Source organism: Phalacrocorax aristotelis, chromosome 3, assembly GCF_949628215.1.
Source record: "Phalacrocorax aristotelis chromosome 3, bGulAri2.1, whole genome shotgun sequence".
In the NCBI taxonomy this organism is placed as follows: domain Eukaryota; kingdom Metazoa; phylum Chordata; class Aves; order Suliformes; family Phalacrocoracidae; genus Phalacrocorax; species Phalacrocorax aristotelis.
In genome coordinates this window covers 39,667,482-39,691,248 of record NC_134278.1, presented here as the reverse complement: position 1 = coordinate 39,691,248, position 23,767 = coordinate 39,667,482, and the positions used below count along the sequence as shown (strand labels likewise).

The following is a 23,767-nucleotide window of genomic DNA, read 5'->3' as shown; positions in this document are numbered from 1 at the left end:
GAGAAGGGAAGGTGGCATACAGCCACTATTGCTGCTTTGAATTACCCGGTATTTCCCCTCTATGGAGAACCATCAGGAGAGCAAGACTGTTGGGTCTCTGGCTCGTTTGCACCACTGAAGTGGCAAAAAGCAGCTGGAGCAGGCCTGAGAACAAAGCTGCACAGCTCATTTCATTCAGCACGCTAATTTTTTCCCTGTTTCTGAGCTGTACGGCAAACAGCAAAACTTTCGATTGGCTTTAATTGCACAATATGTTAAAATATAACTAAGCAGTCATCATGCATTAATTGCCAACAGATTTTTGAAGGCACTTATTGACGTTGAATAATTACATAGGAGGTGTGTGCCTGTTATAAAATGGATAATCCTCAATAAGTCTATTTCTTGCAACCATTCTGTATTTTACACTAACTATATTTAGATTTGGTAGCGTAAATCATAAAATACAAAATTATTATTTAAAACAATATTTTAAAAGTGTAAGCTATGTAAGTTAATCCTACATAAATATGTCCTCAATGATCAACTGGTATTTTTTAAAAAATGCAATTAGAATCTTATTAAATCTAAATTAAAAGCTTACATGAAAAACAACTTAAATATAGATATTGAAACCTAAGAATTCGCACTCTTCAGTGTTTGCTGCTATTACAATGCACACTTAAGTATTTGATAATTTTTTCCAGGTGGACAAAAACAAGAAGGGTTTAAATTTGTAGCTAGCTTCAGATTTTAAAGTAAACAAGCTATTTAAATGGAAGGACGTTGTTTGCCCTGTCGTTCCCATATGGGAACATTTAATTTTAAATACATCATAAAAATAAGGCAGATTAACATTTTTTAGCAACTTTGTGCCATTTAAAGGGAGATTTTTTTTTAAATTTCAGACAGTGAACTTGGTTTTTCCAATATGCAAATTCTGGGTCAATAATAGGCCCAAGGAAGCAAAAGCAAGGATGCAGTGGCCAGGTGTTCGTTTTCATGAGAAGAATTAAAGTCAAAAAATCTGTAGAGAACACAGGGAATGAGGGCACGAAGTAGAGTGAGTGCTCTCAGTCACTGGCATGCTGCTGAGCTTGATGCAGCTGGTTAAGTCTAAAGCCATGGTTTGCTCTCCTTGCTTTAATGGAAGGGCAAAAATCCCAGCTCTTTGTTTTGCTAAGCCAATTTTTTGTCAGTGCTTCCAAACTGGGATATTATGAGGTTCTTTTACCATGCCACATAATATGTTTATACATTGAAATCTGTGCTTGGCGTTTCTTCTATCCTATCCACAGAGCAAAAGCAGAATTAGAAATAGAAGCAGAGAGACTCCTGCAGAGAAAGCAGCAAGAAAGGGCAGCTTATGAATTATTTCTGAGATTGACTAGAGATGTGTAATGTATGATCTGTAGTCATGGGCAGTACCTTTTGAGCTCAGATGTTCATTAGTTGATACTGTCCCATATTGATATCTATCAGGATAACATAATAGCTGTATGACAGTCATGATTTTACTGACTTTCAGTCACTGCTGCGTAGTTTTTCAGGCTTTCTTGGAAATTTTGCCATCTTTACTATATAATCCATGAGCACAGAAGTCTCTCAAATATCCATTGTTCTCAAAGGAGTGCCTTTGGGAACTCAAGGGGTGCTTGCTTGCTTTTTTGTGGAAGGAAGATAATGAGCTTAATGGAAGAGAATCAAACTCATTGGAAGAGGGTATCCTCAGAGCATTTCCAACAATTTGGGGCAGGCTTTCTGTTGAAAGCAGTGAAGTGACTGGAACATGATTTTCTTTCTCTTGAAGGCTGTAACAGCTTGAGCTGGTACCATTATCATCATCTCTATGACTCGTCTATCTCTGCCTGAGGAGGTGGGGGTGGTCTCGCAGCAATAAAAGGGAAGCATTATAGGCAAACACAGAATTTGTCATTTAACCTTTCATATCCATTGTGCAACAGCATATCCTCCACACCTCTCTATGTCTATGCCTACATGTAAATGCCTGTAAATATATGTGGCTTTCATGTCAGTCATCTCAGGGAGTTACTTTTTGGTTTAGTTGCAGGAGAGATGCTAAGCTATTAAAGCATATAGGAAGCAGCAAGTAGAAATGCCTAGAAAGAGCAGAGTCTTTGTAACATGGGAATTTGTGGTCGTGCTGGGAAAGGGTGTAGGCTGGCTAAGAGTGACTGCCTGGCAAATGTATAGGCTGTGTTCTGTGAAAGAGACCTCTTGGTAATTTGAAATACAGCCATACCCACAAGGGCTTGTGTGCAGAACTTCACTGGGAAGACACCCTGAAGGTCTGAACCAAAGGGCTCCTCCTTTGCTGGGGGAATGCTTGCGTTCCTTTCTGGTCCCATTGGAGTGTACTGTAGAAAATGCTGATGTGAATTAAGTACCAATTAGTACAGAGAAGACTTGTGTAACATAGTCGCTTATGCTTTTCATTGCCTGCTTGAGATGCTGCAACAGAAAGGCTTGATATTTAAATCCTTCTTTTGTCTAAATAGGGGAATATTCACTTTCTGCTTTACAGAGGACTTGCTTTCTGAGAAAGGATTTGTAAAATGTGGTTTTCAGTCTTCTTGCTGGCCTCAAAAGGCTGTTACAGTTACTAAATACCGATGTCCCAAGTAAAAGATCTGCCTGCCTAGAAGCAGCTGATTAGGTTTAAGGACCCATTTGATCCTTCTTTCTACCTTTCTGAGCCTTTGATATATGTTCCGGATAAGGACTTTAAAATCTTAGCATTATGCTTCTGTGGGGTCAGGAAAGAGTCCTGCCGTCTATAACATTCATGAGATGAGACGGATGGTCTGTTTATACTCCCCTGTCTGTGGAACCTCAAGGCCCAAAATGTTGGATCAAGTCATCCTTATGGCAGTGCAGTTGGGTTGCCTTTGGAAAGTCTGTTCAAGGGCCTCCAAAATTAATCTACTCTCCCTCTTTTCCAGATGTCCACAGTCTCCATTGACTGCAAAGGAGTCTAGACAACCAGCTTAGTCAGAGATGTCTCCACCTCTGGTTAAGATTGTGTGAGCAACATCTCACTGCAAGATCCTATTGCTCCTCAAAATCTCATCCTGTGTGTGCCTCATGGCATTTAGCTCTGTTTGTTCCCTTTCCCCTCTGCCTGCTTTCCTGAGGGGTGGCAGAAGTCTTAACCTCTATGATAGTTCCTTCCTAGCTGGAAGCAGCTCTTTCCTGAAAGCCTTCTCTTGCTTTCTCTCTAACAGATTAGCTGCAAAATAAGTGTGTATAAGGGACACTGCAGCCAGGAAAATGGAGGACTTGGTAGGAAGGTCCCTGCCGATTCTCATGCTGGAATGTTTTACGTCAGGAATCCTAACAGAAATCTCAAATATTTATTCTGAAGAAGACTATGTTCCTTAAGTTTACTACGTTATATTTTTTCTGTTGTATCCATCTATATAATCTGTAACCCAAAAGAATGACCAGAACCAAAAATAAAGTGGTGAAAGAGAGGAAGGAAATAGTTCATTATCGTTATGATACGGAAAGATTTTAATTTCAGATGTATGGATGAAGCAAATGTGTATTACATATAAGGAACATAAAAATCATAAGTGCTGCTTTATGGAAGAAAACATGTGTTAATATATTTTTCAGGTTCTCTTTCAGTTTAACAAACACTGATTTCCTTTAAGATGGCTTTTATGTGATGAATATCTTCTGATTTTCTTAAACCTTTCACATGCCTTATCATTAAATCCAGGGGAAGTCAAAGGAGTAGATTTCCTTGGAGAGCAGATCAGGTGTATTTATGAGGAGTGAGCAGAATGCTCCTGTTTGCCCTTCTCATCGTGTTGCTGGCACAAACAGGTGAACATGAGCTGCTTTCTCTGTTTTTGTGAGCTTCTGATCTGTGGAGTTTTGTTGTTCATAAGCTGTAATGTGACAGGCCTGTGAGAGAATGGGTCAGTCACTGATCTCTGCTCAGCATTTTACCCAGGGTGGATGGGTCAGCATGACAAAGGCTATCTAATGTCAGAACTTCTGAATTATTCAGGGACTTTTCAGAGGCTAAGCAAAAATTCCTCTACTGGCTAAATTATTAATCTTGTTCATTTATGTGTTTAAAAAATGATGAAATTAAAAGTGCAGTATGAAAGCAGTGACCTTTTCTTCATATTTTTCCAACTGTAGGTTTGATTCTGCTTTCTGATAGCTCTTTCTGAGTGTATATTTGTACTTCATCCCCAGAATTTCCTGTGGTTTGAAATTCTTTTGCGGACATGAAAACAGTTGTGATTTGAAAAGCAGAACAGTATTCAAACTGGTAATACATAAAGCAGTTGAACTTATTAATATGGTGCAGAAACAGGATAGTAGTAAAAGGTGCCATTTCCTATGTGTAAATGGAAAACCTATGAAATGGAGGGCTGGGAATCTCTCGTGATTGCATTGACAGACCATGCAAATAGCAGGATCCACTTATAGAGATTGACTTGAAGGACCTAAAGATCCAGTGTCAGTCCCAGCAGAGACTCTATGTGAAGTTTGTTTGTACAAGGGACTGCTATAGATGTAATAAAATAGCTAAATGCTCTTTAGGAAGCTGTCTTTTTAGGAGCCTATGTTATGTAAACCCTTACGTTTAGGAGTTATGTTTCTGCTACCAGACATGAAAGAGGAGGTGCGAAAGCCTTGCTGTCCCACTTCACCTTGCCTTGCATCTTAATAGCATTGGCTTTTTATCAGGGTTGTAATAAGGCTCTACTCAGTGTTAGGTATTTTCAAGAACCCTTCCTGAAGTGAAGGGTGTGGGGTGCCTGTGCAAGGCATTCAGCTCCCTCCTCTCCCCCCACATGAATCGCACTGGTCAAACACTACTATGCATGACTCAGTGTGTTTCTGGCCAAGCGCATCTTAATTTGTGTTTTCTTGCCAAGCAGCCAGGTCCCCTTCCATAGTTAGAAGCATATTATTTTCTTTACATTGTTCAATAAAAGGGTTGATTTCAGAGCCCCTCACTTGTTTCTGCAGACATCACATCCCCAAAGCGTAAATTTATCAGCTGCTGAAGGGGAACGTTTTTGTGAGAGCCACTTGTTAAAATATTGGCACCATCTCCCTTGCCTAGGCCACCCATGCAGTCTGGCTGCCTGGAGGTGTTTCCGTGTTCATGTCGTACGTTATCGGCTATACCGCACTGTGTTCCCTGCCCCTTCCCAGCTCAGCACATGATCCAGGACCCGTGTTTATGGCCATGACCCATTAACTGCACTCCTCCCTTCTCCGCTTCAGGAATGAGATGGCTTTTATTTCAAAGTGTTAATATATGTGGTAGATGAGAGTTCCTGCTCAGACAGGGCCGCTCGGTGCTAGCAGCAGATATATGTTTCAGCAGCATTTGAACAGCTCAGGAGAAGGCCAGGTTGAAGCTAGCCCTTAAATGAGTGTGTGGAAAGCATAGGTAGAAAAACTCTTTTCTCTCTACATGACGTCTATAAAGCAATACTCAGCTGTGGCATGCTGAAGAAACATTTATTTCGGCCCTGTGACCTTTAAAGTGCCAGAGAGGGCAGAAAAAGGGATTTTTTTTTCCCCCGTTGCTTTTTAGTAAACCACTCCTAGAAATAAGAAACCATATTACCTTGAAGATGGAAAGAATAGACAGGTGGCAGGGACCCCACAAAGACTTGATGTTTTCTCCAACTGCTGGTAAGTGTCTCACCCCTTGAACACCCCTGTTGTCTGCCACAGCCAGAGCCGAGGCTGGGCTGGAGGCAGCTGATGCCACAGGAGGATGAAGGCACCACAGCTCGGAGCTCCTCCAGGAAGAGCTGCCTCTTCTGCACTTGGGTCATGGTGCACAGTCACTTAACACTGATCTTTCCAGGCTTCGTTTTAGTGGGGAACAGGTATTCTCCTGTGGCTGTTGTCTGCTCAGCACCTACATAGGCATGCTTGCACTGAGTTGATAAAGGAGAAGCAGAAGCTCCTCTTGCTGTCCACCCCCAAGGGCTTGTGGAGGAGCTGGAAGATGGCAGTAGAGCTGTTTGGAAAATGGAGTTTCAACTTGGTGAAAAATGTTAGCGCATTTTGTTGTTATTGTCATCTAGAACTAGAGTATAAAGACAAAATATTAAAAAGTGTCAAGGAAAAATTTTTCTCAGAAAAAATGATGTGGAGGAAAAAGCTTTTAGACATTTATGGTCAGAATGAAGCGTTTCAGTATTGTGAAAGGAAACAGTAAACTGAAATGTCAACTTACAGCTGAAACCATTTGTTTCAAACTGTATATTTAAACAAAGTGTTTTGGAACCGCGATTCAAAGCTAAAAATATTTTTGAGACATAAACATTTTCTAAATTCTAAGGAAATCAGATTTTCTGAGAAAAACATTATCTAATAATCATTCAACTACCTCTAGGTTCTAAATTACCTGGTGCCAGAGTTATAAGCATGGCAAATGGCCCCTGTGCTGCTCATTAGCTCGGGTGTGTATAAGGGAAACTTCTGGGTTTGAGCTTCCTCACCACCTGCCCCTGTCCAGAGACCAGTGGTCCTTCCTTTCTGTCTAGGCAGAGGGGTACAGACACCACACGTGTATCTGCTTCCTGGCCACGTTCTGCCAAATCGTGCTGGGGCCACCAAGCATTTTTAATAATAAGTTTCTTTCCAACCGTGATTGTTCTGACCAACGAGATTTTGGAGTGACTACATGTGCCGGTATACTCTGAGGAGACTTCAAGTTTGGAAGAAAAGCAATGGGCGGAGGCACTAGCTTTTCCACCTGGCTCAGCTGCAATCCCAGGTGGCATGTCTGACTTGCAGCCACACGCTCACAGGATAAAGTTACCCAGCATGTTTTCTTCGGTGGCACAGCTGGTGTAATAAATTCCTGCCCATGCACTTCGCCCTTCCTCTCCTGCTCTTCATCTGCAGCTGTAGACTTGCCCTGTAAAGCGGGCGAGCAAAGATGTACTGAGTTAAAACCAGCTCTGTCATTCATAGGTTGTTTCAGGGCCAGCTGAGCACAGGGATCCGCAATAGCTGTTTCAGCCCAGCGGAGGAGATGGTGGAGAGGCTGGCACCCGCGCCGGTCTGCGTAAGCTGCTCTCACCAAGGCGGTGCAGCATGCTTGTGCAGGAGCTGTGTGGACCATGAAGAGCTCACTGTGTGAATGGTGTGGTGGGAGAAGGCTAGACAGAGTAAAATGGGACCACAGGTTTGGTCCTGCTCAGTGTGACCAAATGCTTACCATGGTGCTTGTCAGGTAAAAGCCTTGGTTTCAGCTCATAGGATTATGCCGCCTTCTGCTGCGGATTTTTTCTTGCTGATATTCTTTGTATATCTATCTAGTGTTACTTAGAAACCCTTCGCGCCTCTTTTACTTCTACATCTGAGCTTACAGAGCAGCAAATAGTAAGACTCCCACTGTATTCTCACCTCCGTTGTGGTCAATCAAGTTCAAATCTGTTGAATTTAAATGATTTCATAGAATCATAGAATCATATAACAGTTTGAGTTGGAAGGGACCTTTAAAGATCATCTAGTCCAAGCCCCCTGCAATAAGCAGGGACATCTTCAACTAGATCAGGTTGCTCAAAGCCCCATCCAGCTGCTCTAGGACCAGTTTGAAGGCAGAATCAGACTCAAAGTTAGTTCTATGAAAATCTAGCTTAAGAAGCATAGATCACTGCAACTGAAAGCAAATGCGTGTTTTCAATGGTAAAAGACAAACATTGCAAAGGCACATAGTTACAAATAGGCAGTCCTAATTAAGCTGTTAAATTTAAAAGGAAAATGTGTTGATTTGCTCCTTTCAGGGGAGTAAGGTTTCATGGTCTCCATTAATTAGAATACACAGTTAAAACTAGTAAATAAATAAAGATCAGTGCCATGACTATTCTGTTTATTCTGACAATCCCTCAAAAATTGATTATTCCATCATTGTTACTGTTTATTAACCTTCTGCATTATGTTCCCAGCTTAATCAAAATTGCCTGACCATGTTTATCTCCCAAATGAAATGCATAAATACGAGTGACACAAGTTTGAGACAATACATGTATTGATACAAAATACTTAAAATCATATCTTCTGCCCGCAGTGCCCAGTTTTTTGCCTAAATATGCTTGATATTGTTGTGTTACAGTGACATCTGTTCTTCTGCATCTCTGGCGCGCTCCACAAAATTTGTAGCCCAATATTTGATGGATATCAGAGGATACACAGCTTAAGTCATATCATCCTTTGTGTTTGGTGGTGTCTCATTTTGGATTAATCTTTCCTGCCTTCCTTTTCTCTCTCTCTGCTTCTGTCCATCTTTGTTTCTTTACTGCTCCTTCATCCTATTTTCTTCTAATGCTTCGTGGGCGTTTTATTTATGCAAAGTTTAACCTTAGAATCTCTGTTTTTTTCCCCAACCTAGTTTGGTATGGTGGAGGTAAAACTGGAAGATTTTGATCTGTAGTTTTAGGTGTATGTCTGAGTTGGATAAAGCTTTTCTTAGTTTTCTTGTTGAAAAAATGACTTGGGTTTTCTTTAGGCTGCCTCATACTTCTTATGGTAAATGATTGCTGTTGGGACATGGGGAAGACTGGTGCTTTTGAACCATTGACTAAAAACAGAGGGCAGATATTTGTATGTTGCTGTGATGCCCCCAGCCAGGAAATCTTTCTAGCTAGGGTTTCCCTCGGAGCAGGTTGTCGCAGCCTGGGGAAAGGCGACAGCTGGGGACAGTCAATCATGAGGAGATCAGTGCCCTCTTTATCAAGGTGCCACCGTGTTGGGATGTAAATATTGTCATCTACTGCCTTCTGAAGGTCTTTAAACCTTGTATCCTGATGAAGCAAAGGGCTCCTGGTAACGAATCTTTTTTCCATAAGGGCCTGGGAAGGCACTTTCCTTGTACGTATCATTGTTTGGATGTTTGAAGAGGGATGTTGGTCATTTGCTGGTGTGTATGGAGATTGCCCATGATGACATGATTTTCCACCTTCAGCCAAGTCTTCAAAATCATTCAGATTCTCCTCAAAGTCCAAATATGGCTGATACATGGACTCACATGTTGTACTTCTGCGTGATGACTTAGGAGATCCAAGGTGGACCAACTCTCTGCCTGCAAACTTGGAAACTAAATAGAATATAGAATAAATCAGATCAGCTTCTGCTGGAATGGTATTTTCAAGAAAAATAACATGTTAATGTTAAAACAGCTTCATCCCATAATAAAAAAGTCAGTACTTGTAAAGGCATAAATAAAAGTAGATCTTGACATAAAATGAAATTTCGCACCAAGGATTTAAAGCCAATGGTGATCTGGAGGTAGGGAATTGGCAGTGTTTTGGTTGGGTGAACAGTCTTAAATGACCATCTCAGCGTAAAGTTTCCTGGCTTAATTTTAGTGACCATTATTCATTTATGCTTCTGGGGCTATATATCACATTATTTTAACCATGCCACATATGTGAATAGCTGTGGGTGTGCAATAACTGGAGCAGAGATAAGTCTAAATTCCAGTCTGGAGTTTGATTATCCAGTGCTGTGCATCTTCTATATTTTTGAGACTATGGAAAATGCTTACATGGATGTGGTGAGTGCAATGTCTTCTTTAGTATAAGTGAAGTTTTGACACTTGCACCTTGCTCACATTTATCCTGGGAATGTAGTTTTCTTTTTTTACTCATAAATGTCTATTCTTGGAAGTGCCTTAGCAGTACTAGTATCACCCCAGGGTGAGTCATAGAGGAACTAACCTGCACAATGACACAGAACAGTTATTTGTAATCAGTACCTGCAGAGTGTAAACTGCTAATTTTTTCACCTGATCAACATTAAATCAATCACCAAACTTGGGTCTGGGAAACAATTGCTCAAAATACTTGCAATTTCAAAACAAAGTGGAAGGATGTTTCTATAGCATTTTCAGGAAGTGTGTTCCCTTTTTTTTTCCCAGACAGATACCCTAGTACCCTTTCAGACTAAGATGCCAAGACTATATTGCAGAACAGTACCTTCTGGGAATTTTTCTTGGTTTTCCAATGTAATTGCGGTGGCATCTTCTTGAATAGCATCTGGCACTGCCAGGGTTAGTACAGAAGGAAATGCCCTACTGCCGTAATTCCTGAGGTTTTCCAGAGTGTCTGCTTCAGCCTTCTGGGAAATGTGAATTTCCGACTCCTTATTCAAACGTTTATCAGGATTAATATTGTGTTTTTCTGCTTCATTTTCCCTCTGCAAAATGATCAGACACCATTTATTTAGTATGGAACAAAAAAGTACCTTGACCTTTAAAGGAAATCTCAGTGTAACCTGTGCAATGGGAAATCTTGTTTTCACACAAGCCTTAGTTACACACATCAGCTTCTCATCTGAGCAGACCCCATGCCAGAGGTTCTTCCTGAAACCCAGCTACAGATGGGCTGGCAGCCCCTGCCTTTTACCACACAGGCCATAGGGAGTAAGTTTTCATGAAAACACACTGGAACTAGAATGCCATCTTTAGGGAGCCTGTAGCATTTCCTTTGAGGCTTATGGCTCACAGAGTCTGCTACAGATGTCTAAGGGAGACCAGGGTACCACAGAGCTCATGCTGCAAAGCACAAACATTATAGGATGCTGTGAACCACCTCCTGATACAGGAGGAAGAGTGTCATGGGACTGCTGCTGTCTGCTGTGAGGGCAGTCAGTCAGCAGAGGGCTAGAGCAGTCCTGGGAAGGTTTTGCAGTGGGATTGCAGCAGGAAGACATCCATGGAGCTGTGGTAACGGGACTGAGCATCCTGACACTAGCATGGGCTCCAGGACTCCCTCCTACCGCACTGCCATCATCTGTAGTCCTACCTGCATCCTACATGCACATGAGGGTGTGTTCTCATATGTAGCACACTTGTCTAGCCCATGGTTTAAGTTTTCAGAGTCCTCACTCTGGTAGCCTCATGCATGCTGAGGTTTCAGGTATCAAAACCTTGTGAAAATGCAAGGGCTGCAGAGTGAAATAAATCCTCCTCCATGGTACTAAGTCCTGTGATGAGCAATGTGTGCCATGTGCTGCTTCTGCCAAAGTCAGTCTTCTCTCAGGTCTGGCACTCCTGAAAATGAAATTTCTGTATTTCCACAGAAATCCATGTGGATATTCCAGTTCAATACCAAGCTTCTCTGCACATCTTCTATATCTTCTTTGACAGATCCACTTCATCATTATGCAGCTACCACTTCAAGGATTATCTGTAGTAAGTTTTGATCTTTTCACTGCCATCCCCACATAACACAAACTTCTTGCTTCCAGAATCAGAGAAGTAATTTGTTTAAAATGGTATATTTATTTTTCATGGTTTCCTTCCATTCTTTGCATTGCAGAGTACTCCCCTTGTGAAAAATATGTTTTTAATCTAACATGCCATTATAAAAAGTGGGTGTAATTTGTGGAGAAAAGGCACTTTTGAAAGCTTGCATGTATTTTGTGAGTTAGCAAAAATGTTTGGAAAAGTTTGAAGGGCCCCAAACCTCAAACTTGTGGGGTTACTCCATCCTTCCTACATATTTGCAGCTCCCAATCACAATTAAGGATATTATTTTTAAAGTATTTATAAAAAGAAACACAATATGTTTAAGTTGACAACATATTGCTAAAACCACACTAGATCAATTGGGAATTTGAGATGTCATAAGCATTTTAGGCTATGCAATCAAATAGTCTCCCAGGATTTTACACACTGCTAGTTAAGAAAACAAATTTTCATCTTACATTTTGCAAGCTGTCACCTTATATACAGTATATCAGAAAACTTGCCATGACTGGTTTTACTGCCAGACCTCTTAAGAGCTAATTGGTTAAGCACCTGGGCAGGAAGCTTTTTGGCAGAAATGCTATTTTCTGCAAGGACTAGCTATAAAGTTCTGGATGGCAAATTGTAATCATTAAGGCTCCCTCTTCTACAACAGAACACATAAAATGTAAATACATTGCTTGGAGAAATTACGATGCATAAAAGGACAGGCTGTGTTTTAAGTTTATCCAATGACTTATGGCTCAAATTTGAACATGGGAAGGATCTTGTGCTTTTTTCAGGGTTAAGCTTTCAGCAGACTTCTCTAATTGCACCCAGAAAAATGAGAATCACATCTGTTTGCATCCACCAAAACTATGATTTGCATGTACAAATGTTAGCTTGTGTATACAAGGAGTTGCAAATAGAATGACTTGCACTGGTTTTTCACACATGGGGTTTTGTACATGAAAAATAATTTCCACAGAAATTTTTGCAGTTGTAGATTAGAAGTTCTGCTGAAAATTCGTCCCCAGGAAATTGTATGTTTCTTCAGTATTGTGTGAAAAGTAGCATAGTCTGCTGCCTGGAATGCGTTGAATGCAGTGGTTTGTGAATATGTGTTTGAATTCCAAACAACATTTTGGGCTGATTGTGTTGGTGGAATTTTTTATTGCATATTATTCAAGAGCATTGTCATGAATGCAAATACTTTTCCATTTGTGTTGATATTTGATATGTTTTGTTCTTTTTGGACAGAATTTTCAGAAGAGCTAGATGCCAACTTTCTCTACAGTTCACTGAGGGGAGGGGAGGTTTTTAATTTGCTCAAAAATAGTAGAGTATTTTTTACTAGGAGTTTAAGTTTACTCCTTTATAAATATTAGCTGTCTATAAATATCTGTTTTCGTAAGCAGATAAGAATACACAATATCCTTTACAGTCCTAGACAGAAATAATGTAAATGAACAGCAGTTTTTTTTCAGGGTACTTAATTTTACCTGCAACTGTTAGTTGTTACTTATTTGTTTTGCTCATTTAGATTTAAACTTGTACTCATTTAGATGCAAATGCTAATTTTTGTCCTTCAATTTTATGCACACAAGTTGTCTTGTTGAGCACAGTGAAACTATTCATATACTTAAAGCTGATGCATACAATTTGCAAGATCTGCAGTGCTGAAAGGAAAATATGTGATTTAATGACAGGTCACACACTGCTAGTAATATATAGCAAATAGTTGGCATTATACAGAGCAGAAAGAACATCCATCTATGCGTTTTGAAATATCCATAGTTTGTAATACAAATATCAAATACCCATGCGGTTGTAATTAAGCTCCAGTAACATCATCAGGATCTCAACAAGAAGAAGAAGTGGGAAATTTCCCCCTTGCACTCTGTTAACCCTCTTTATGCTTATTCCTCAGCTTCAATTCTCTGTGGCCGGGTGGTCAGAGAACTGCATTGCAGCCTGCCAAAGAGGTGGTTGAATTTGGCCTCTTTCAGACCAAAGCAGAGACTCTTCCCCCCAAGATAATGCCCTGCCAGCTGCCTCCTCCAAGAGCTGTGTCAGCACAGCGGGGGCTAGGCTCCAGGGAAGCCGGGGGCTGCTGTTGGCTCTGCCTCTGCACAAAAACGTCATGCCACCCATGTGAGGCTCCACCTTGGGGTCCAAGACATGCATTCTTTTCTTTTCCATGTATACTTTGTATATGCTTAGGGCTAAGTTTTGCCATTGTGTAAGTATGTGCATAAAGTAGCTCTTGCTGAAGAACAGGCTGGAGGATACTGGAAAAATAAGAGCATTGAGTAAGAATGCCCAACTTGATTTCTCAGCCAGCCCTTCCCCCCCCCCCCCCCCTCTTTTTGCCCAAACCCCAGTCTTTCTGGGCAATATGAATATTACTGAACATTGGAGAAACTAGCATAAGGTGGTAACACTGACAGTCATGATTTAAAAGAGCTCCTGTCCTGGGGAGGAATGATTGCACAGGTTAATTGTGTATAAGGCTTGAATAAGAAAAAAAACCAAGAGGTGATCATTATTAATTCCAAATAGTTGCAGAGTCAGTTAGGCTAGCAAGGGAGAAATATTAATTTTCATAATACAGAAGAATGTAAGAGGGAGTAGAGGGATGAAATAAAGAAATGAACGATGTAGAGTGCCTATCTGGGAAAAAAGCTGATGAGTTTTGCAAACAATCTTTGATGACAGAATAATCTCTAAATGGTACTAGCAGGCTTTGAGTTTAAAGATAGCATCTACAAACCTTGTGCTACCGAACAACAGGAAACAAACTTTTAATTACATGGAAAGAAGGTATGAATTGGTCTTTCCTAATTTCCTAATTTCTGTATCTTAGTAACAGATGTTAGAAGGTATTATATATGATAGAATCTACTCTGCCAAATTTAGGCATCTATCTTGTGCCTGTATTTCAGGTTCTCTGCAAAGATATTCTCCTAAAAGTGAGTCCTTTCCCTGCAAAGCCATCAAAGGGACATTCTGTCTGTCTAAATTCAAATTTAGGACACAGAAAAGAAGCCCCCACATCGAAGATGTGAAGATTTGCAGATCAGCATTGTTTTGTGATGCAGAAGAAAGAACTGCACACCTGGGAGCTATGTGGAAGGGATGATAGGGAACGTGTAGAAATGGGGAGTTGTGAAATGATACAACTGAACAGACTCCAGAGTGTGTATCCAGTTCACATGGTAGACATGTTCCTGCTAGGTTTAGTTCAGTAAGGGGAAGTGCAAAGTCCTGCACCTGGGGAGGAACAACCCTAGGCACCAGCATATGCTGGGGGACACCCAGCTAGAAAGCAGCTTGGCAGAAAAGGACCTGGAAGTCCTGGTGGACACAAAGTTGATCATGAGCCAGCAATGTGCCCTTGCTGCAAAGAAGGTGAGTGGTGTCCTGGGCTGAACTAGGAGGAATGTTGCTAGCAGGTCGAGGGAGGTGATGCTGCCCCTCTGCTCAGCACTGGTGAGGCCACACTTGGAGTACTTGGGGAGGAGTGGCTGGAGAGCTGCCCTGTGGAAAATGACCTGGGGGTGTTGGTTGACAGCCGGCTGAACAGGAGCCAGCACTGTGCCCAGGTGGCCAACGCGGCCAACAGCATCCTGGCTTGTATCAGGAATGGTGTGGCCAGCAGGAGCAGGGAAGTGATCATGCATTTGTACTCGGCACTGGTGAGGCTGCACCTTGAATACTGTGTTCAGTTTTGGGCCCCTCACTACAAGAAGAACATTGAGGTTCTGGAGCATGTCCAGAGAAGAGCAACAAAGCTGTTGAAGGGTCTGAAGAGCAGGTCTTATGAGGAGAGGTTGAGGGAACTGGGGTTTAGCCTGGAGAAGAGGAAGCTGAGGGGAGACCTTATCACTCTCTACAACTACCTGCAAGGAGGTTGTAGCGAGGTGGGTGTTGGTCTCTTCTCCCAAGTTACTAGTGATAGGATGAGAGGAAATGGCTTCAAGTTGTGCCAGGGGGTGTTTAGATTGGATATTAGGAAAAATTTCTTCACTGAAAGAGTGGTCAGGCATTGGAACAGGCTGCCCAGAGAGGTGGTGGAGTCACCATCCCTGGAGGTATTCAAAAAACGTGTAGACGTGGCACTTCAGAGCATGGTTTAGGAGGCATGGTGGTGTTGGGTTGACAGTTGGACTTGATGATCCTAGAAGTCTCTTCCAGCCTTAATGATTCTGTTCTATGATTCTACTGTGTCCAGGTCTGGGCTCCTCAGAACAAGACATGGACATACTGGAGAGAGACAAGTGAAGGGCCATGAAGATGATTAAGAGATGGGAGCATCTCTCCTATGAGAAAAGGCTGAGAGGGCTGGGACTGTTCAGCCTGGAGAAGAGAAGGCTCGGGGATCTCTCAGTATACACCAATATCTGAAGAAGGGGTGCAAAGAGGACAGAGCCAGGCTTTTTTGGGTGGTGCCCAGTGCCAGCACCAGAGGGAACGGGTACAAACTGCAATGCATGATGTTCCCTCTGAACCAGGAAACACTTTTTCACTTTGAGGGTGACCGAGCACTGGCACAGGTTGCCCAGGGAGGCTGTGGAGTCTCCATCTTTGCAGAAATTTAAAAGGCATCTGGGCATGGTCCTGGGCCACCAGCTCTAGGTGGCCCTGCTTGAGCAAGGGGGTTGGACCAGATGACCTCTGGAGGGCCCTGCCAACCTCACCCAGTCTGTGATTCTGTGATTCTGTGAAAGTCACCACCGTTTTGATCTGGTAGCTACCTAGGTTGTTTTAGGTCAGTACTGGCTTGGGTTTAAACCTTTGACTGGAAAAATGTCGACACAGAGAAAGAAAATGTCAGCCACTCCTTTGTTAACTTCCCCTCTTTTTCTTCTTGCTCTGCCAAAGCCTCCAGCCTGCCTGGGAAATATATATATACTGGGACTTCAAAACAATAATTTGTAGTGTTACTGCCTTACAATCAGAGCCATTTCTGGGGTGTGTGCTTGAATTTAGCTTGACTTTTTGCCTTAAGAGGGCATTTTGGATGCCAGGAGTGGCAGGAAGCAATGCAGCCCCTTAATCAGCTTGTAACTTACTTTATGCACACGATCACATCCCTCTTCCATCAGGGTAGGATGCTGAAAGAGGTCATAGAGGACATGAAACGCTACCCCTTGCCTGGAAGGCTAGATCACTAGGGGCTGTAAATCAGCTTGATATCCAGAGATTCAAGAAAGCTGGTCAATAGCCTTCACAATATGGCTCTTTTTGAGTGACTTATGATTTAGCAGATCCAGTTTAAAATTCCAATATGAAAAAAATGCCTATGTGAAGGAAAGCCTCCTCCCCCTAAGAATGCACGTGCGCACGCGCTCACAGACACACACTCTCCCCGACTCATATTTTTGAGTTATGACTGCCTGTGAACACTGCACAGGCTGTTGTAACCTTGGGGCTGTGTGCTGGCATAGAGATCTGGATCTGCTCAAGCTCATCTGAATAATTTCTAGAGGAGTCAACTGGACCTTCTCAAAACACAGCGTCTCCAGGGCGAAGGCTTTGAATGGGAGGCTAATCGCTGATGTGTGTTGTTTTGTAGCTGAAACTTTTCCCATTGCACTTGTGTGTTAGAAGCTGGAATTTGGCTTCCTGTCTGCCTAGTTTCTGCCTGAAGCAAAATTTTTATGACTGAGCTGTGTACCCCTTAGTGGAGACGGTTGTAAAAGAAAAGCTTACAGCCTTTTTAACTAATTGTGGCCTTACCAGCGATTACCATAATTTTCTGAATTTATTTTTTAAATTTTTGTCCCCTCTGATCTCACTCCATGTCCCTGCGTGTGTTGGAGCTTCAGTGTGAGCATAAGATACAGTGGTAAAAATAATTTAAAAAAAAAGATGCTGGGAAAAGACTTTACAACTTTCACAGCTTCCCATTCACCACACCAGACTTTGGATCAGGCCCTCACAGACCAGTCAGAAAGGGAAGGGATGGCGAGGTCACTGAGATGCTAATGCTCCTTTTCCTAATGGAAAAATAATCTTTTACATAAAGCAAAATAATTCTCAATCCCGTTACAACCAGCAGCCCATTTTTAAAATTTGTTAGTCATAAAAAAAGGATATATTTATCTCTGGGGCAAATGCCTCTTAAAATAATCACCTCTGAGAATGTGAGAACATAGGTTTACTGAGACTGCACCCAGATCTGCAATTTCATTACTATTTTTGGTGAGTTTTGTCTCCATTCCATGGACAACCACATTTTTCACATGTGCTGTGTGACAGTCACAATGTTTCTCATAAGACTCCAGGGAGTACTTTATGCTTGTCACGATCATGATATCTTACCTGGTCTCTTTTGTGGTCTTTCTGGTACCTTATCAGTTTCTTCAGCAATAAGCAGTAAGAAGCCATGGCAGGAGAGGGTCTGTTATTTATTAAAATGTTGGTGACTTCTGAAAGACTGAATTCCATAATTTCTGTCATGTAGTTTAAAACAACAGGATTCAATTCACTGGGGCAAAATCCAAAATATTAGGAAAAAGTAGTTAAATACAAATGATGCGTCCAGGTACAACGTCAGAATTTACAGTAAGTTGGCAACACACTTCTTGTGGTGTAGCTGGAGCTGGCTAAGTTGAGTGCACAGACAAATTCTGATACACAGTTGTGCAAAAATCCTGTCTGGCTACGTTAACTTCACTGCTGGGCTGAGGCTCTGTTACTGCATTATTAAACATCCTATTGTTGATGTAATTGATTACTCTGAAAGGACACCCACCAGGATTAAGCTTGAAAAATTAAAAGATGGAAACCAGCATTTTCTCATTTTAATCGAGTGTGTATATTTTGGTTCTCAGTACAGTAGTCTCAAGTGGATTAACAGAGAGATAGTGTGTGTGCATGTGCCTAAGAAGACAGGAAGAGCCCCAAAGGAAGGAAAATCTCACAGGACAAAAAAAGAACTAAGGAAAGTACAGGAGGATTTTTATTTTTAAATAAATCAGATTGTGAAATAAAACTGGTTATGTTACAATGATAATTATTTTACTCACAGGCTTCTGTGAGTAGCAATGTCTAGTAAAGGCATTTTAGAAATGCGACAGCTTTGGATTCTGAGACTATTAAGACATTTTTTCAAACTTGTCAAACTTCAGTATGAATGGGCACAGATACATCCGAGGGGAGGGAAAGAGGGCAAAGGTAGAAACGGTGGGCAGTTCTCAAGAGAAATGAACAAATTGTGCATAGATTTCTAACAGCCCTGGCTGTGACTGGCAGTGGAGCGCCTGGATTGTGGTAGCAGATCGTGCCATGTGTCCTGTGGACACTATTGCAGATGGTGCAGGTTACATAGGCCAAATTACTGTCTTTTTTTGATTAAACTACTGACTCCTAGAGAATGATCTGGGCACAAAATATTTGGCCCATGACTAGCTACTTTCAGCTGTGAGGAAGACGTCAAAGGTCCATCACTGAAACTAAAGACATGCGAAGTATACTTTGCAGCCTCCCGATATAAACGATGAGTAACATCTCAAAATTTCATGATGTTTATGTGAAATGTCATATTGCACATATCTATTTCAAGCTTTTATAATAATCTTAAACCGTAAAGTGACTTGCTAAGGCCATTTACAAAGATGGATGAGAATAAAAATTATTAGAGTAACAAGGACTTCCGTGTAATATAAAAATGTCGTTCCCTCAGGTGGGCATGCGAGACCTAGTTTTGCAGGAAAGGATTAGAAGCAGACTGTCTAGATATTATTGGCACCAGTGAGGCATGTTGAGAACAAAATTATTGATACAATGGATATAAGTAGCTCTATAAGGTTGTTTCCTCTTATATAAAATTTATCATGTTAGAAAAGTTGTTGTGGTGTTTCTGAAATAAAATTCTGTAATTTTGGAACAGCCCATAGCAGATAACAAAAATAATCTAAAACAAATAAACCAAAAAAATTCCTAAACACCCCAGCACTTCCTCCACCCTCCGTGCCCAAATCCCAAATCCTGAAATCCCAAGCTAAAAGAGAGGTGTGAAATTCGTTACCTGTTCTCACAGGTAGCAGCATTCAGTATTTTCCTGGTGAAGCCTTCATTTAACCATTTGTCTTTTATTGCTTCTTTGACTCCAGGCCTCTTAGCAGGGTCAGGCTCAAGTAAGGACTGCATGAAGTGTACAGCTCCTGTGCAGTATGCAGATGAAATGGCTTGTTTGCTAGTAATATCTGATTATTTAGGCAGTGCAAAATTTTCCTTTTTCAGAAATGTGGCACTTGCTCTGCCTGAGCAGTGCAGGCAGCATGGGCCAAACCACACCAGTAGGCATGCTATGGACCTATGGATGCAGCTATAGATGGAGCGCTGGACCTCGCTTCCTAATTGGCTTGATTTATGCCAGTGAATGCAGCCTATGGCATCAACAGCAATCTCAGCGTTGTGCTCAGTCAGCATTTTATCAAGGCTCTGAGAAGGGGCACTTCTGTGCCAGCTGACTACTCAGGAGTTACATTCCTCACAAAGAAGCTGATCTTGATAAAACTCTCTACTGAGGGAGGGAGATGGACCTGTGTGCTCAGATGGCGTGTTTTGCTTTGGCTTCCTGGAGTTGGGACAGAGAAAGCTCAAACATTCCCATATGCCTATCACTCAGCTGCAACATTGTATAAAGTCCCTTCCTTTTTTTTCTTCTTGGGAAACTCTACCGAATTCTTCCATATTCCTTGGGGACGTTTTGAAATAAGCAAAGTGGCAAGCAAGTGAGCATTAAACTGGGAACATACTGCTCCTTTCACTTGTAATCTCCTTCAGAATAACTTAGATCTAAAATATGCAAAGCTTGTTTACTACTGCTCTCTCCCTAAATTCCCAATGGGTGAGGAAACAATGGAGTTATCCGCAATCTTCCACTAACTGTGTGGGCTTTGTATAAAAGCAGAGATAATGCATTTATTAGTAGAAGCTATAACAATAGCATAAATAAGAAAAAATTAGAAATGTAATAATTGCAGCTATGGAGGGCTTGTAGAAAAAGGGAGCTCCTATCTGGCAACCAATCTCCAAAGAAAGAAAAATGAGACACTAATGTACGAACATTCTGGACAGCTATGGTAGATATCCTCATACCATTTACTGGGGGAGAAAAAGAAATTGAATCATCACATTATGTTAATACTGTAACTCCAGACTAGATCCAGCTAGCTTAGTCTGGAACTGTCTGCTGCTTCCCAGCGCTTGGCTGCAGGCAGCCACTGAAGCTAATCTTGGTTCCTAGGCTCATTCTTGCCTAACATCAGAGCAAAGCTGCTCGAAACATGGGGAGATCTGAACTCATGCTGGTAGATAGCTGGCAAAACATGTCTCATTCTGCTCTGCTTTCTGACTTGGTGAAGCTGTGCGGTAACATTTGTGAGAAGGGCCCAAGCCTGTGATGGTCAACAGAGAAGAGGCTAGTCCAGGTGGAGAGAAAATAGGGACTGAAGCCAGTGGTATATACGAATCATTGTAAAGCAGAAGAATTTTGAGCTCTGAGGAAGTAGATTTTGGACCATTAACCCAGACTGTATAGACACCAACATGACTGCTGCGTTTTTGGTCTGTAATTCAGGCTAGAGCTTTTGAGAACTGTCTTTCCCAGTTGTCCTAAAAGACTCATTAGACTGCACCTCATTAAAGACTGTCAGTAAAATTCACTGAAAAATGTTGTATTTCAGTTCTTTCTCATGAAAAGTATGAACAGATTCTTCACAAAAATAGGGCTATTTATTTATTTAATTTATTTAATTATCTTGATGATGTGGGTTCTGTTTGTACCCAGAAGATAAGCTTGTTAGGAAAAATTATCAATAGTTTTAATAACTGATTTTTGAAAAAAACAGGAAAGCGTGCCTGGCTAGGACACACACCATGGGGGGACATACTAAACATGACATTGTTCTCATTTACTGCACAGCTGCTCCACTTATGTAAAAGCAATGTACATTTTATTCCCCCTGTAAATAAGAACCTAGAATAGTGGTCTTTTGAAGAGACAACAATGATATTTTCCTACTTGCCTGAGATAAAGACATCTTGCCTAAGGCACATAAAAGTTATTTCTAAATGCAAACAAAGCAACTGGAAAAGGTACCTCTTATTGTGCAGAAGATTATGTTATTGCTAAATTCACTTCATTACATGGGTTAGACCTCTTATACATCAGAATTCTTTATAAAAATTGGAGTGCTTTACCAGGGGAGATATCTGATGGAATAGGGCTGATTTCTCCAATTAACATCTTTTGATGTAGTTGCTTGATATTAAAAGGTTCCACCGTGAAGGGTAATGTGCCGGTTAGCATAGCAAACGTGCTTACACCTCTGTCAAAGAAAAAGGCAAACATCAGAGCTCCATATAATGCTAATAAATATTTATTTAAAAATCCCTCAAAGCTATGAGTCAGGATTCAGAGATTTGCCTTCAGTATCAAGAATGAGGTTACAAATTTCCTCTGAGCAGCAATTTGTACTGAATACACATTTTACGCCTTTTTTCTTTGTGTAAATGCCATTTTATCTAGAGAACAATTTTGTGGGAAGTGTGTATAAAATAGACTGTACAATGAGGGACTAGAAAGCCTGCAGTGTAGAAAGTAGAAACCTGCTGTTTATTTTTAAAATAAGCTTATTGGAGTGTCAGTGTAGTGTACCCAGCCCATCAGAATAAAGCATTTCAGTTTGGAGGCTGAGTGACAACACAGAGCAGGGACTGATGCGATAGATCTTGTTCCAAATAGTAATTCAGTTGTTCTTGCTTTGCTCGGATTGTTAAATTAGGTGTGATTTATGCCTAGAAGGCACTCATTTGGTAACAGCTTGCTGTTGGCTAAAGACTTAAAACTTCGACTCTTGCAAAAGACTAACAGTCTGCTAGCAGCGATCAGCAAAGTTTGTGAAGGTTTGCCGTTCAGTTTGGAGGAGCACCAACTTTTGGAAAACTTGCTTAGCTGTCCCGAGTTTGCGAATGGGGAGGTTTCCTTGAACACTCTCCATGGTACTTCCTTGCTCCTGCTGAGCTGCACGACCACAACAGCACTTCTCTTTGCCATCCTTTGCCGTTTCTCTATTGAACTCAGTTGAGACAGCCATTTTAGGAGTTCAGGCAATTCTAATTTAATTGTTCTGGTTGGGACATTAGTGCAGATGATGATGACATTATCTGTGAAACAGATCTGTTTGTGGTGTGCACAACTACAATCTTTTTTTAATGTTTTCAAACAGTTGAAAGGCCATGAGAAGATGGTGGCACCATTGAAAAGCCATGTGAAGATGGTGGCACCTTTTTCTAAATGTTGCATTGGACTGCATTTGAACCAGTGACCTATGGATAAATGCTTTTTATTACTCTCAACTAGGTCTTATCTTGTCTCAACCATCTAAAACCTACATATCAGTAGTTATCAGCGGAAAGAAACAGGCATCTCCAAGACAGATTCATCACAGCTATGTTATACAGCTATTTTAGGCTACAGTTAGGTGTCTCAGGAGATGAGCTATCTCCCTGCACTGACAATAACAGGACAGTAGCTGCCTGGTGTAACCCAGATGCCTAGCTGTTGAATGGCTAAATTTAGGTGAGATCAACCTCTTCTCACCTTACCAAACCTTCTGATAAATCTAGTCCTTGAATGTAATGCTTTCCAAAAGTTTCCTGAAGAATACTTTGAGTAAAAAAACCCCAGAGATACAAAGGAAACATGCTGCAATGAATTGACATTGAGTTGACTGAAGTAGCAAGGAATGTAATTCCATAATACATAACAGCATGTGGATTAATCACAGAATCACAGAATGATAGGGGTTGGAAGGGACCTCTAGAGATCATATTGTCCAACGTCCCTGCTTGAGCAGGCACACCTAGAGCAGGGGGCACAGGAACGCATCCAGGCGGGTTTTGAATGCCTCCAGGGAAGGAGACTCCACAGCCTCCCTGGGCAGCCTGTGCCACTGCTCTGTCACCCTCATAGCAAAGTTTTTCCTCATATTCAGGTGGGACTTCCTGTGTTCCAACTTGTGCCCATTGCCCCTTGTCCTGTCATTGGGCACCACTGAAAAGAGCCTAGTCCCACCATCCTGACACCCACCCTTTAGATATTTATAGGTATTGATGAAATCTCCCCTCAGTCTTCTCTTCTCCAGGCTGAACAAACCCAGGTCTCTCAGCCTTTCCTCATAAGGGAGATGCCCCAGTCTCCTGGTCATCTTGGCATCTCTCCCCTGGACTCTTTCCAGTAGTTCCCTGTCCTTCTTGAACTGGGGAGCCCAGAACTGGATGCAGTGATCCAGATGTGGCTTCACTAGGGCAGAGTAGGTGAAGCAGTAGAAGGGCCCTGAATATTCTCTGATGAGTGGGAGTACATGCAGTGCAAATGGATCTCTAATGTCATTATAACATTAAATATATTTTTCTTTTCAACACTGCAAATGCTACCATGCACTTGAAATTGCTGGTGATGATATACACACTGGTGCTTTAAACTGGCAATAGTTCTTTTCATCAACCTACTAGTTGGGGAAA

General features: G+C 41.5%; 1 protein-coding gene across 1 annotated transcript; it reads right to left on the bottom strand.

Moving 5' to 3' along the window:
- Nucleotides 1–7,854: 7,854 nt before the first annotated feature.
- On the bottom strand, nucleotides 7,855–22,338 carry LOC142055604 (uncharacterized). Its single transcript, XM_075089728.1, has 6 exons — nucleotides 22,178–22,338; nucleotides 21,443–21,570; nucleotides 19,263–19,398; nucleotides 17,555–17,720; nucleotides 9,975–10,194; nucleotides 7,855–9,094 (listed from the first exon to the last, which is right to left on the bottom strand). Exons 1-6 carry the CDS (start codon nucleotides 22,336–22,338, stop codon nucleotides 8,343–8,345), a joined length of 1,563 nt encoding a protein of 520 aa, XP_074945829.1. The 3' UTR covers nucleotides 7,855–8,342.
- Nucleotides 22,339–23,767: the final 1,429 nt, after the last annotated feature.